A 15838-nucleotide genomic window follows, 5' to 3' on the forward strand; every position below is an offset into this window, starting at 1 on the left:
AGCGTTTCTAAAAACCTTCCACAATCAAGCTAGAATTATCACTGCTAGTCATGGGAATGGTGGCCAAACTGCTTCATCAAATGCTAGCTCACTTAGTCAGTTAGTGTGAGGCGGAAAAATGGTTTGTTTGAAAAATGCCAACTGTTTTACCAGTAAAGGGGTTGAAACTGAAACAGTAACATCCTCTCATGCTAAGCAGGAAAACAATGTGTGTAAAAGTCTATATGAGTTCCAGTTTACTTGATCATGATATGAGCAGAGCATAAGGACAGCTAACATACTTTAATGGCATTGAAGCAGCTAAACCCACAGAGTGATAGCTTAGTTGTGCCTCCCCTTGGCTAGCAACACCAAACTAGCCTACAGTAGTCTCCTATTAGAAATACAAAAAGTTGTATATTTTATCGGTCTGGTAGTCTTGCAAACAGTGATAACACCCGAGGCAAGTTTTACATAAATCCAACTTTTTGTCTGATCATGTCATACATTGAAAGCCAGGTTATCACAGCTTCCATAAAACAAAACTTTAGGCTATTAACTGAGCTGAGACCGTTCTTTACACCAGCGTTGGGGGGAATCACGTTATATCCCCTTTGCCATATAAGGATAAGGGAGTCTGCCAAATGTCGTAAATGTAAATGGAGAAAGTGGCATACATGGGGGTAAAGAGTAACCGCTAAATCATTGAATATAAACCTAAACATGGCTTTCATGTCTTAATCAGCTTTGCATATATATTGGCCCTGATATTCATAACTTGTACTTACCACTTGGTCCGTTTCGGCAAATCAAATTGTGAAGGCCGCGTTCTACCTGTTGCTTTGGTCTTTGTCAACACCCGCTTGCCCCACCTGCTGGTGGAGTCAGACTAGCAGCAGGTGGAGGTTATGCATCGGTACTCCATTACTTTTCCTGCAATTCCTGAATGTGCAAATTTGAATCTCCAACTGAATTTGAACCACTGAATTTGTGGAAATGAATTTTTAAAGCGATATTAAATGGACAGAAATTTGTCTGTTGAATATTATAAATATATTATAAATATTTTGGAAATTAATTTTGGAAGGTGAATATTGATTATTGAATTTTTAATAATTAAATTGTGTAAAATGTTTCCAATTTAAATATCCATCCATCTTCTATACTGCTTAATCCTTTTCAGGGTCACGGGGAAACCTGGAGCCTATCCCAGGGAGCATCGGGCACAAGGAAGGGTACACCCTGGACAGGGTGCCAATCAGGCTGGACAGGGCACACAATCACATACACATTCACACACCCATTCATACACTACGGACATGCCAATCAGCCTACCATGCATGGGGGACTGGGGGAGGAAACCAGAGTACCCGGAGAAACATGCAAACTCCGCACACACAGGGCCACAATGGGAATCGAACCCCCGACCCTGGAGGTGTGAGGCGAACGTGCTAACCACTAAGCCACCGTGCGCCCCAATTTAAATATTCACAGCTTAAATATACAACCATGTCAAATTGCAGCCCACAAAAATGCAAGCCCTAAAAATACAATGCATTAAAATGCAAGATTGGTGCAATTCAACATGTTTCTTTGTTTCAAATACATACAGTACTGTGCAAAAGTTTTAGGCACCCTATTTTTTAGTACATACTTTGTTATAGATTTTTTATTTTATGACTTCTACATGACCAAGTCAATACAAAAAAACATTTTAGATTCTCAAACATTAGCTTTCTAGCACAAAATTAAATGTTACAGAAACATCAGTTTGGATGTCTGTAAAGAAAGCAGCATATTACGTAAGAGACCACTTTTCAGACAAAAACACAATAAAGGCTGCTGGGTTTTGTTGCAAAAATAAGAAGCAATTGCTTCTCCAGAAGAATTATGGCTGGTTCTGCAAGATGATCAATAAGACTTACCAGCTAATTTTCTTAGAAAAGTACACAAATTCTACCGGAGACACTTTTTTTGTCACACCAAATATTGACTTTGTTTCATTTACTACTGTTTACTGCTCTTTGTGGTATTTTTTTTAAAATGTAGAAACATTTAATTTCATTATTTTGGAGGCATCTTTGCTCTACAGAATTTCTTTGCATTTGCCTAAAACTTTTGTACAGTACTATATGTCATTATCTTACTTCCAAAATCTCACCTAGGGCACCAAAATGGCCAGAAATGACCGTCACATAATGAGGGTAATGAAGGTAGGACGGATGCAAATGCAGATAAGAGCTTTTAATAAAGTGAGGCAGGCAGACAAATCTAAATCATGAGACAATATCGTGGTCAGAAATGGGTCAGGCGATCTGAAAACAGGCATAAACTAGGCAGGGCAAAAGAAACAAGAAACAAGATCAAAGACTATGAAGCAAACCGAGGAACAAGGTGCAGTGACTCATGCTGCCACTAAGACTGCAAGTTAGTGCCCTCCACCACGAAACCATCATCCTGTACATCACGGTCTCTGCCCGGCACCCCATCATTCTAGGCCTACCTTGACTGGAGCTTCATAACCCCCAGGTCTCTTGGACAGACAAGCAGGTTACCCAATGGTCCCCGTACTGCCTGAGCAATTGCCTAAATAGCGCCATGGCCCCATGGCAGCCACAACAGTGGAGAGCCCCATGTCTTGTGTTCTAGTCACAGTCCCTCCCAAATATCGTGACCTCAGCGAGGTGTTCAGCAAGGAGAAAGCAAGCAGTTTACCACCACACGACCCTACAACTGTGACATCCTTCCCGGAGCCAGTCCACCTCGGAGTCATGTATACCTTCTCTCCCAAGCTGAACACCGAGCCATGGAGGGATACATTCAGGAGGCCCTCCAACAAGGGTACATTAGATCCTCCACGTCCCCCGCGTGCTCCGGGTTCTTCTTTGTGGAAAAGAAAGGAGGGGGCCTACGACTGTGTATCGACTACCGGGGCCTAAACCAAGTGACAGTCAAGAACCGGTATCCCCTGCCACTAGTTCTGGCAGTCCTTGAACAGTTAAGATCCGTGACCATTTTCACGAAGCTGGACCTGCGTAGCGTGTACAACCTGGTCCGCATCCGGGAGGGGGGAGAGAGGAAGATGGCTTTTAGCACAACCTCCGGGCACTACGAATACTCGCTCATGCTGTATGGACTTGCTAACGCCCCCTCGGTGTTCCAGAGTCTCATTAATGACGTCCTGAGACACATGTTGGGGAGGAGTGTCATCGCATACACCGACAACACCCTGGTGTATTCGGCGTCCCTGGAAGAGCATATCGACCATGTCCGGCAGGTGTTGTGCCGCCTGTTGCAACATCAACTTTATGTAAAGGCCAAGAAGTGTCAGTTCCACCAACACACGATCTCCTTCCTAGGATACATCATTAGCCAGAAGGGGGTCACCATGGACCAGCACAAGATCCAAGCGGTGGTGGAATGGTCCACGCCCCGAACCATCATGGAGTTGCAACGGTTCCTTGGCTTCACAAACTTTTACCAATGGTTCATTCGAGACTTCAGTAAGATAGCACAACCCCTGACATCCCTCCTGCATGGCCAGCCCAGGCGGCTCCTTTGGACCCCAACCGCCCAGGAGGCACTGGACAAGCTCAAGTGGGCCTTCACCACGGCCCCCATCCTTAGACACCCGGATCCCTCCAGACCCTTCGTCGTGGTGGTTGATACCTCGGAGGCAGGGGTAGGGGCCATTCTCTCTCAGAGGCTCAGAGATAAACCCAAGCTGCACCCCATAGCATTCTTCTCTCGCAAGTTGTCACCAGCGGAACGCAATTATGATGTGGGGAACTGAGAACTCCTGGCAGTTAAACTGGCCCTTGAGGAGTGGAGGCACTGGTTGGTCGGTGCCACCCACTCGTTCATTATCTATACAGATCATAAAAACCTGGAGTACCTGAGGATAACCAAACGTTTCACACCCCGTCAGGCCCACTGGTCCCTGTTCTTCTCCAGGTTCCAGTTTACCTTATCATATAGGCCAGGAGCAAAGAACACTAAGGCCGACGCTCTTTCATGAATCCACTGCCCTGAGAGCCAAGCGGACCACGGAGATTATATCCTGCCCCCCTCCTGTATTGTTAGCGCCATAGAGTGGACTCTGGACCAGGCCTTAGCACACTTCCCCAGGTCACAAATCCCAGCAGCATGTCCTCCCGGCAAGCAATTTGTCCCGAAGCGATACCGACTGAAGCTCATCACCTGGGCCCACACAGCACTAGCGACGGGCCACCCGGGAATACATCGCATCCACCGACTACTAGCCAAGAAATACTGGTGGCCCCACATGTCTAGGGAAGTACAGCACGTCGTATCCTCGTGCTCCACATGCACTCAGGCTAAGGTACCGCATACTCTACCAGCCAGTAAACTGGTACCCCTACCTATCCCCATACGCCCGTGGTCCCACTTGATGCTAGACTTCATCACTGACTTGCCGGAGTCACAGGGGAACACCGCGATACTAGTGATTATCGATCGTTTTTCAAAGTCCCTGCGCCTCATTCCACTGCCCGCCATCCCGTCTGCCTTTGCCACGGCCGAGCTGCTATTCCAACATGTGTCCAGATACTTCGGTATCCCGGAAGAGATTTTGAGTGACAGGGGGCCGCAATTCACCTCTCGAGTCTGGGCCAGCTTCATGGAGAAGATGGGTGTCACTGTTAATCTCACTTCCGGTTACCACCCCCAGGCCAACAGACAGGTAGAACAGGCTAACCAAGAAGTCACTAGATTCCGCCGAACCTTTTGTGCCACCGACCCGGAGGACTAGGGCCAATTCCTCCCGTGGGCGGAGTACGCACAGAACTCCCTGCGACAATCTGCAATACAGCTCACCCCCTTCCAGTGTGTCTTGGGCTACCAGACACCTTTATTTCCCTGGAACGTCAACCCCACCGACTCGCCAGCTGTGGATGAATGGTTCCACCAGAATGAGCAGGTCTGGGAACACGCACGTTGACATTTGGTGCAGGCCTCCTGCACCGCCAAACAAAAGGCGGACCGTCACCAGGGGGATCATCCCAAGTACCAACCCAGGGACAGGGTGTGGCTTTCCACAAGAGACCTAAAACAGCCACTCCCGAGCAGGAAACTTACCCCCAGGTATATTGGCCCCTTTCGAATCCAGAAACAAATTAACGAGGTGACGTACTGCCTGGACTTACCCAAGCACAGCTGCATCGCACTGTCATTCCATGTCTCTCTCCTTAAGCCAGTGATACCGGGTCCCTTGGCCACGGCGGTGCCAGGTGACTCCCCACCAGAACCGCTAGAGATTGAAGGCCGTCCAGCTTACTGCGTCCGCAACATCCTAAACTCCAGAGTTAGGAGAGGTAAGCTCAAGTATCTGGTGGTCTGGGAGGGGTATGGCCCAGAGGAGCAGTGGATCCGGTCCCAGGACATTCTGGACCCAAACCTGTGCAGGGACTTCCATGCCACTCACCCAGCTAAACCGAGACCACGGAGGAGAGGGAGGCCTCGGAAGGATTCGGCTCCCGGAGTAAGCCCTTTGGGGGGGGGCTCTGTCACATCGTGGCGAACTCGCAACTACAGTTCCCAGAATTCAGTGCCAACTACAAACATGGCCAATGAGAACTACACTTCCTGGCCATGCACGCGCTCACGTTCGCCGGAATACTGAGTGCTAACACCTGTGTTTCATCATAGGTTATAAAAGGCCTCCTTAACTTCAGTGCCTCGTGAAGTAAACGCTCAGCAGCCTTACCTCTGACGTTCACCAAGTCAGAGACAAGTCAGAGACAAGTCAGAGACAACACGTTGTCTGTGTTTCGGAATTTTACGGTTTTTGGATTTATTGCCTGCATTTGGATTATGTTTCCCTGCCTAGCCCAGTCTGGATTGTTCGCCCGATCACCTGACCTACTGCTGTCTTCCGTGTTTCATCTTCCGCCTGATCCTCGCACTCTAGTCCTGTTCGCCTGCGCTTGCCTTCAATAAGGTATCGTAACAGGCTGAAGGTCTATGCCGAGTTTGGTGCATGTAGCTTGAAATCTCTGGGAAGAATAGCGTTTAGAAATTGTGGGTCTCAGAATAATAATAATGATAATCTTATAAAGCAGAACAGTATATTGGCTTTGTCAAGCCAACACAATAATAATAATAATCTTATAAAGCAGAACAGTATGTTGGCTTTGTCAAGCCAATAATAATAATAATAATAATAATAATAATAATAATAATATGAGCAAAAATAATAGTGATGCTTTAACTAGGAAAAGTCTAATTGAGATTAAGAATCTCTTTTACAAGAGCATCCTGGCCAAGAACATGCAGTATCACAATTTATGGTACACAAATGCTTAACAGATCTCATTCTCTACTATGAGTCCCGCTTCCCTAAACCACATTGCTAATAGGATTGGTTTTGTCATGTAAGAGGCTGTAACTACATCCGTTTGTACGGAGCATAAAAACTCTGTGAACGAGATGTGAATCATGCAGTTTACCGGTACGTGAGGATGACTCCATCCTTATACCAACTGTTCTGTTCTGTGCACGAAAATACTGGACAAATCGCGTGTCATGTTGAGTCAGGGACAGTGCAATTTTTCAATACATGACAATCCCGTATTAGTGGGATGAGTGGCTAGCCCACACGTTAGTTTGTGTGTGTATAATTTGACTTGTGGTAAATTAGCTTCTAATGTTTAATGCAAAGTCAAAGTGTAAATCACTTAAAATATTTTCTCAATTTCTAATGTGTAGAGTCAACAATAATGGTAATAATAATACTTAACTAAGCCATAAATGTTTTTCCTCAATGTTCATATGGCATACATCAATGTGTTATTTTGTCAGGTCAGGTGACATAAGCAGTCCTGCCAGGTAGTAGCTCAGACAGAGCAGGAAGAGATGCAGGTGGAGAGGCAGGGTCACAGGTGAGGTCGAACAATGACATGGTGATATGTTAGTAGTGAGATTCAGTATTGTGACAAATGTTAGGCTGATATACTGTATGGTTCATCAATGTGCATTTGAAATGAGAGCTTTGAATAGGCACATGTTGTTGTTCCATTGTTCATAAAGACTAATTAGTATAATGTAGCATGCAGTGCTGCTTAAAAGTTTGTGAACCCTTTAGAATTTTCTATATTTCTGTATAAATATAACCTAAACCATCATGAGATTTTCTCCTAAAAAGTCCTAAGAGTAGACAACAAGAAACCAATCAAACAAATGAGACAATTAAGTATATTTGGTCATTTATTTATTGAAGAATATGATCCAATATTATACGTCTGTGATTGGCAAAAGTATGTGAACCTCTAAGATTAGCAGTTAATTTGAAGGTGAAATTAGCGTTAGGTGTTGTCAATCAGTGGGCTGACAATCAGGTGTGAGTGAACATGCTTTTTTATTTAAAGAACAGGGATCTATCAAAGTCTGATCTTCACAATGTTTGTGGAAGTGTTTAGTCGCATGAACAAAGGAGATTTCTGAGGACCTCAGAACATGAGTTGTTGATGATCATGGCTGGACAGGTTTACAAAACCATCTCTAAAGAGTTTGGACTCCACCAATCCACAGTCAGACAGATTGTGTACAAATGGAGAAAATTCAAGAGTGGTCAATCCCGAAGAGTGGTTGGCCAACAAATATCACTCCAAGTGCAAGATGTGTAATAGTCCACAAGGTCACAAAGGAACCCAGGGTAAGTTCTAAGCATTTATAGGCCTGTCTCATATTAGCTCATGTTAATGTTCATGAGTCTACCATCAGGAGAACACTGAACAACAATGGTGTGCATGGCAGGGTTGCAAGGAGAAAGTCACTGCTCTCCTAAAAGAACATTGCTGCCTCTCTGCATTTGCAAAAGATCACATGGACAAGCCAGAAGGCTATTGGAAAAATGTTTTGTGGATGGATGATACCATAATAGAACTTTTTGCTTTAAATGAAAAGCGTTATGTTTGGAGATAGGAAAATACTGCATTCCAGCATTACAACCTTATCCTATCTGTGAAACATGCTGGTCGTAGTATCATGGTTTGGGCCTATTTTACTGCATCTGGGCCAGGAAGGCTTGCAGTAATTGATGGATCAATGAATTCTGAAGTATACCAGCGAATTCTAAAGGAAATGTCAGGACATCTGTTCATGAACTGGATCTCAAGAGAAAGTGGGTTATGCAGCAAGACAATGACCCTAAGCACACAAGTCATTCTACCAAAGAATAAAGTTAATATTTTGGAATGGCCAAGTCAAATTCTTACCTTAAACCAATAGAAATGTTGTGGAAGGACCCGAAGCAAGCAGTTAATGTGAGGAAACCCACCAACATCTAGAATTTAAGCTGTTCTGTACTGAGGAATGGGCAAAAATTCCTGCTAGCTGATGTACAGGACTGATCAACAGTTACCAGAAACATTTAGTTGCAGTTATTTCTGCACAAGGGGTCACACCAGATACTGGAAGCAAAGTTTCACATATTTTTGCCACATATTTTCTCACAGGTAATATTTGGATCATTCTCCTCAATAAATAAATGACCAAGTATAAAATTTTTGTCTCATTTGTTTAATTGGGTTCTTGTTGTCTACATTTTAGGACTTGTGTAAAAAACAGAACTTTGTGAAGTCTCATTTTGACACTTTTGTATGCATTGCTTTCCTTGTTTGACTTTGTGTAGTTTGTCTTAGCCCAGTCTGCCTTCTGGTTTTGTCTCCCTGTGATTTGCAAAATACACCTGCATTTGTATCCAGCCTACTTGTGTAACCTGCCCATGCAACTGCATATCAGTTAAAGCACACAAAACATTCATGTGAAAGATGCAATTTGTCTCCCACAAGTCAGCTTGTACATTTTTAGTGGGTGTTACCAAGTTTGCACGTTTTTACACACACACACACACACACACACAGACCTTTAGTAAACAAAGTCGTATATTGTTTTGAGTGGTGGGGTTGTAAACTTAATGGAGTATGCTGTGCAACCACTTATTCTTTGAATTTATGCTTTTTTAACATCCAACTTTCCGTGAACTTCAGAAATGCTGTGCACTAAAATGGCAAGTACATCCTCTGAGCTAGTTCCCTTCTTCACATTATCTCTCAAAGACAAGACTCTTGAGACCACATGATTTCTCTGTACATACTCTGAGGCCCATGTGTGCCAGCTCTCAACCTATGGATGATTCACTACCCAGCTCACTTATACACAAAATGAGTCAACAGTGTTTTAGCTGTCTTAACAACTGTTATGCAACAGATGCAGCAGCATGTTTTTTTCCCCCTTGGAAATATATGGCAAAACTCCAGACTTCTAATTTGTACTTTCTGTGACTGTATTTTATAATACAAATGCAAGACTGTGACAACTCCAAGGAGTTAGTGATTTTGTTAATGATATCAGATATTTTATGTCATTTCACTGATTTGCTGTCAATGACTGGTTTGCTGTCACATTGCCTTTGAGAGAACCACTTTTTACATACATTTTTTTTCCTCAATGGACACTGATTGCAAAAGTTTTTATTATTTATTTTTATTGTTTTTTTTTGATAGATCCCCCTGCAGTGGAGCCGATGTACACTGAGCTACGCCAGGGCCTGGGCCGGGCATTCACAATGAATTGCAGAGTACTGCGCGCACATCCATCTCGTGTGGTGAAATATGAGTGGAAGCTAGGTTCACGCCTCCTCACCATGGGCCAGTTGGATACACGTGATGACACGGAGTACCATGTCAAGGCACTGAACCGTGAGGGCTATGGTGCCTACACCTGCGACATCAGCAATGAGGCTGGTGTTGGCCGCTGTACCTTTCTTGTCACTGGTAAGATTGAGGCCTATATCATCTAGGCTTGTTTATTTCAGATACAGGATTTTCTGCTACAAAAAAATATATCAAGCTACTTGTAAAACAATATTTAGTAACTCGGGTTGTATTGAGCCCCTCTCGACCACATGGATTAATTCCACAACCGGGATTGCACACATTCAGATAGAATTCAAGGCTATGTCACAAGCTGCATAATGCACATTAAGAAGTATATGTACACATTAATGAGACCAATTGTATAGTGACATACTATTTAGTTCAGTAGTATGCAGTTTGGAATGCCCCAAGTATTCACCCCAAGTATGTCATGAAAGAGCAAAACCTCTCAAGAACAGCTTATCTTGCCCACCACTTAGCACCTACCACCAACCCTTATTCTGACACCAGCCCCAATTCCAGCCTGACACCTTTGACACAGCATTGTCTGTGAATTACTATTTAGTCTCAAGACTCAATAACCTTTTTCCCCATTTCATTTTTTTTTAAATCTAGTTGCCAACTTTAGGATACTTCATAGATATTTAATATCCTTGATGTACGAGTTTTTATAGTAAGGTCCATAGATATTTGGACATTGACAAATTTATTGTTATTTTAGCTGTCTACCACAGTATATTGGAATTGACATGAAACAAACTAACAATCATAAATTAAATTGTAATTTTTAATACTTGGTTGTAAATCCTTTGCAGTAATGCTTTTGCTACAGTTGGGGAAATAAGTATTGGACGCATCAAAAAAAAAAAGTACAGTAAATATATTTCCAATGAGGTTATTCACATGAAATTTTCACCAGACATCAGTATTAACTCAAGAAATCTGGAAATATAAAGAATTTACAACATTAAATCCATAAATAAAGTTATGTGCAATAAAGTGGAATGACACAAGAAAAAAGTATTGAACATGCTAACTGAAATTTAATACTTAGTGGAGAAGCCTTTGTTTGTAATGACAGCTTCAAGGCACTTCCTGTATGAAGAAACATGGTGTGTAGTGTGACAAGCAAAAAGTTCAATTTTGCTCTCGTCTGACCAGACTACACTCCAAGTATTTCATATGCTTGTCTAAATGAGTTGTAGCAGACCTTAAACGAGCTTCGACGTGCCTTTTCTTTAGTAATGGAGTCTTGCGGGGTGAGCGTGAGCAGTGGAATCCATTGCTTATTGTTTTCTCTGTGACATTGGCACCTGCTGCCTCCAAGTGTTTCTGGAGCTTTTTCTGAGTCGTCCTTAGCTCTTGGGCTACTCTTCTGACTATTCTGCCGATTCCGTGGTCAGAAATCCTGCGAGGAGCTCCTGTGTGTGGCCGGTTGATGACGGAGTGATGTTGCTTCCCCTTGCCGATAATGTCCCCAATGGTGCTTACTGGAGAATTCAGAAGTTTTGAAATACGTCTGTATCCGATTCCATCAATATGTTTTGCAACAATAAAATTCAGAAGGTCTTGAGAGAGCTCTTTGCTTTTACCCATCATGAGATGTTTTTTGTGTGACACCTTGGTAATGAAAAGCCTTTTTATAGACAATCAATTTACTAACCCAGCTGATAATAATTGACACAGATAGGGGGTATAATTACTTTCGGATTTCAGCTGCTTCCTTGCCTTACCTTGCCTTGGAGAACTACTTTTTCTTAGCGTGTTCAATACTTTTTTCCCGTGTCATTCCACTTTATTACACACAACTTTATTTATGGACTTTAATGTTGTGAATTTTTTTTATTTCTGGGTTTCTTGAGTAATACTAATGTCTAGTGAAAATTTCATGTGAATAACCTCATTGGAAATATATTTACTGAAAAAAATGTTGACGTGTTCAATACTTATTTCCACCACTGTATCTCTCTGATAGGTTTGTTTGTTTGGTTTGCTTCACTGTCAGCTCTTTTGACTTATATTGAGAGTCAGCAGCAACAGATTTCAAATGCAAATTTAATTTCAACTCCAATATACTACTGTAGATACTGAGATGTCCTCACAGACATCTTCAACATTTCGCTGAGCCAAGGAGGTGTGACTGTGTGCTTCAAGAGGATCACCAAACAGGCATCTTTCAGCAAGAAGCTGTAAAGGGTGGAAATAAAATATGGCAGTCAAATGGGAGCTTCATGGAACATTTTACTCGTTCAGAATGCTGGGCTATGGCCACAAATTTGCCTTTACTACAGATTTTCTGCATCTGTAATTTCTGCTCACTGCCTGTCAGGTTAAAAGCACCACATTTCTGAAGAAGACATAAATTAAATATTCATGTGCTGAGTTTTACTTTAAGCCAAAATAAACTTCCTACAGTGACAACATCCTTTACAATATCCTCAATGTCCTGAGTTCAACTATAGAACTGAGGTCACTCCTACATCACAGACATTCTTAATGTACCACTGGTACAAACACACACACACACACACACACACACACACACACACATTTGTAAATCTACCTTTGTGTCCTTAAATAATGCCTACACCTTCCCCTAACCTTACATTCATTAAGAAAATGGGAACATGTGGGTTCTTTTATCTGTCTGTCTGTCTGTCTGTCTGTCTGTCTGCAGTTTTTGTTAAAGAAAATGTTTAAAGAAAGTGTTTTTGTCATAGGTACCAGGTCATCTGGCCAGGAGTCAGAATTGGCCATGCTCTCTGATTGTTAGGGGAGAGAGTAATGGCATCCCTCCCACCCAAAGTGACACTAGCCAATTGTGGGCGTCTGTGAACTGATGTATGCAAAAGTGTCCTTGATTTATTCTCAGTGATGAACTCAGCTGCTTTCACCACCAACTGTAGGGAGTTACAGTCAATAGCAATAGAGATGCCATACCAGACCATGATACAGCTGGTCAGAATGCTCTCTACAGTGCATGTCCGTAATATTGATGGGCCTTTTTGACAGTGTGGGAGGTATTGAAGCTCCATGTGTGATTTTCCTTGATGCGAACTCTTGCTTTTTCAACAGGTGGTTCCTAGTTGCTGCTAAAGTGGCTTTCTATTTATACATTGTAGTTGTTCTTATCTGCATTAATGCCAGCATTGAGATTGTTCTTTGTAGCTCTCAGTGTCTCCTTGTTGCCAGATATAAAACATGTATGATGGTCTGTCAGTAGAAGACAAACTTCTATGTTTACTGGAATGAGAGAGTCAAGAGTTACCTTCACTGTCTTATTTTTCTTTGTAATTAGGTCTTGTGAGATTTAAAGCTTTGGTATTAGCATGTTAGCATCATTAGCATTTTAAGCTCCCCAGAACATCATTCAGCTGCTTGAAAGCCAATACACTATAAACACATGACCTTTGGCTCATATTGATTCATGAGTATGGTCGAGTGCATGGTCGAGTGCGGACCTGTTTTTCTTAGAAACGAGCATTGTTATATTAGCATTGTTAGCATTTGGAACTACCCAGTAGCTAATTCATCTGCTTGAAAGACAAGTTATAATACTCTAAACTCTTGAAATTTGGCTCATTTTGATTCATAAGAATTAAGAAGTGGAGGACCATCGCTGTTTTTTTTTTTCCTTCTTTGTAATAAAAAAATGTATATACTTGATTCATTATGTAAGCAGGCCATTCAAACAGTTCAAAACCTTATACAGATTGCTTACATACCTGACCAGTTGCAATATAGCTAATTCTGTATACAGTTTTATCTTTCACCAGTAATATACTGTATTATTCCATCTTGCAAAAGTGCTTGCAGTGTTTATTCTGGTTTTACTGTGTTTCTAGGTTCTGGTTTTACTGCACTCAGGGTGGAGTTTGCCACAACCTGAAGCATGCCTTGTTTAGCTGTGATTCTGATCATTTTTCTTGAAAAATATTGGCTTAAGCAGCAAGCAGTATTAAGTCCAGTTTTATGTAACCACAATATGTCATACTGAAATCCATGTCTTGGGCTGTAAATATGCTTTTTCAGAAGAGATCAGAGGAAACAGCACTTTAATTGAAGACATTGTTTATGTCTTCAAATTTTGAAAACATAAGCCAAATTTTCTATGGCATCATACCACCCCATTGTTGATTATTTTCCTGTAGCAGCAGGCCTCATTCTGTTTTATTCCTTATTTATTAGACTAGAAGCAAAGCAACTTTAAAGCAAAGTTGATGGTAAATGTTTTAGAATGTATAATGGTCAATCATCCAAATTGCTTCAATTGGATGTTGACTGCCAGGTGACCCATGCAATGTTTACGTTTTTGACTTTTAACCTTGTTGTAATAGTGTGGTTTGACTGACCCCTGTAATTGGACCTTGATTTTAACAGTAGTTTTCAGCAGAGCTGAGTTTATTCTTAAGCATTAGACAGAGTAAAATCTGGGATCCGATTTGCACTGCAAAAGCTTTTTCCATTTTACTAAGAATAACTGCTATTGACATCCCTTACCCGCAGATATCAGCAAATTCTCCATTTCAAATGTATGTGAATCTCAACACAGTTTTTTTCTGCTACTGTATAATAGTGCCTTATTACTCAAATGAATCATGCTGGAGTTGTGTGTATGTTTGTCCCAACCCTGCTTCATGGCTATAAGAGTTTATATTTTGTTTTATATTAAGTTTATATTTTGGGCAGAAAAGTATTTATCAACACAAAGCAATTGGTTTAGAACCTATATCAGGCAAACATTTTGCACCAAGACAGCATGTTACCACAACAGCTTCCTCCAAAGTGCTATTAACCTTATTAATCAACACAGATTATGCCCTCCATCTTAGTCTATCTTAGTGATGTAATCTCTTGTGCTCTTTACTTATGCTCTTCATTACTACCCATTAAGGTGCAAAAACTTGGTAAAACACTGGCAACTGGGTGCTAGTAAAAAAGCTGTTAAATTACAGTAATTTATTATGTAGAAAGTGATGGATATAAACAATAATGTTATGGTAATCTTATTCTGGATAAACATAGATTTACTATTATTTTATAGGAATTTAGCATAGTGGTAAATTGAAAAAGATCAGGAGTGTCCAAAAGAGGCTCAATCAAAGACTATCAAAAATACCTGAGGGCAGGTATTCAAATATTAAACATTCAAACCATGAAAAAAATAGCATATAGAACAATTTATATTTATCAAACTACTCAATTTAATTAACAATTTTCAGTAGTAGGGTATCAACTAACAAAAAGAAAATATTTATCTTTTTCACAAATTCACCCTCAGCAAAATATTTTCCATGCGTAGAACAATTAAAATCTGTCCACAGGCCACATTTGGCCTGAATTTATTAATTCAAACCCATGAAATTACTTAAAGTGCACCTATTATGTTTTTTTTTTTTCAAATATTATCTTTCATGTAGTGTGTTATATAGCTGTTTGTGAATGTAAAAACATCTGCAAAGTTAAAAAAAAAAAAGTGCACGTCAAACGGCGTTATTGACTCCCAAAAGAAGGAACTGATTCTGAACACCTGAAACGAGTCGTCAGTAATTCCAGACTTCCTGTACAAATCTACTTAGGTTTGTAACAAAAAACCCCGCCTCTGGTCTTCATCGGCTGCTTGCAAACAGACGATGCTGAAACTCGTTATGGTAGTGGGTGTTTCCTTTTTGAAACAGCAGTAGACCAATCACAACAGACTGGGACATCTGACAAATCAGAGCAGAGTATGATTCTCTGAAAGGGACAGTTTATAAGGAATCCTTTAGAACAGATCACTGACCGAGTCATTTGTGACACTGGGTGGAAAAAAGGTAATGCTGCAGTTTAAATTATGAGCACATTAAAGTGTTTTTTGATCTTGGATGCATGTAAATTTACTGTACGAGATGTTTAAAACAAAATTGGGAACGTTTGAAAACCATAATAGGTGTGCTTTAATAGGAATTTAGATTTTTAATAATGTGATGTGATATTCTTCTGTGGAAAAAGTAAGTACACCCTTGGCCTCAGAAGCTAGTATTGCCCCTTTTAGCAAAAATAACTTCTTGTAGGCGTTTTGCATAATTGTCCTCTAGGTTTGCAGGAAGTTTTGACCACTCTTACATGCAATATTCTTTCAGTTGCAAGATGTTTGTACTGCCTGTTTCAAATCCCCCCACAACATTTCAGTGGAAGGCTTT

At 41.3% G+C, this 15838-nt stretch overlaps 1 protein-coding gene across 1 annotated transcript in view; it reads left to right on the top strand.

Annotated features, from left to right (window-relative positions):
• Positions 1-15838, top strand: part of mdga2a (MAM domain containing glycosylphosphatidylinositol anchor 2a) — a 192628-nt gene that overhangs the window by 118819 nt on the left and 57971 nt on the right. Inside the window, exon 9 of the mRNA XM_053633356.1 lies at positions 9504-9773. Coding sequence (XP_053489331.1) covers positions 9504-9773 — 270 coding nt within the window. The remainder of the gene's footprint in view (positions 1-9503; positions 9774-15838) is intronic.

This window comes from Ictalurus furcatus, chromosome 9 (assembly GCF_023375685.1).
Source record: "Ictalurus furcatus strain D&B chromosome 9, Billie_1.0, whole genome shotgun sequence".
NCBI classification, from domain to species: domain Eukaryota; kingdom Metazoa; phylum Chordata; class Actinopteri; order Siluriformes; family Ictaluridae; genus Ictalurus; species Ictalurus furcatus.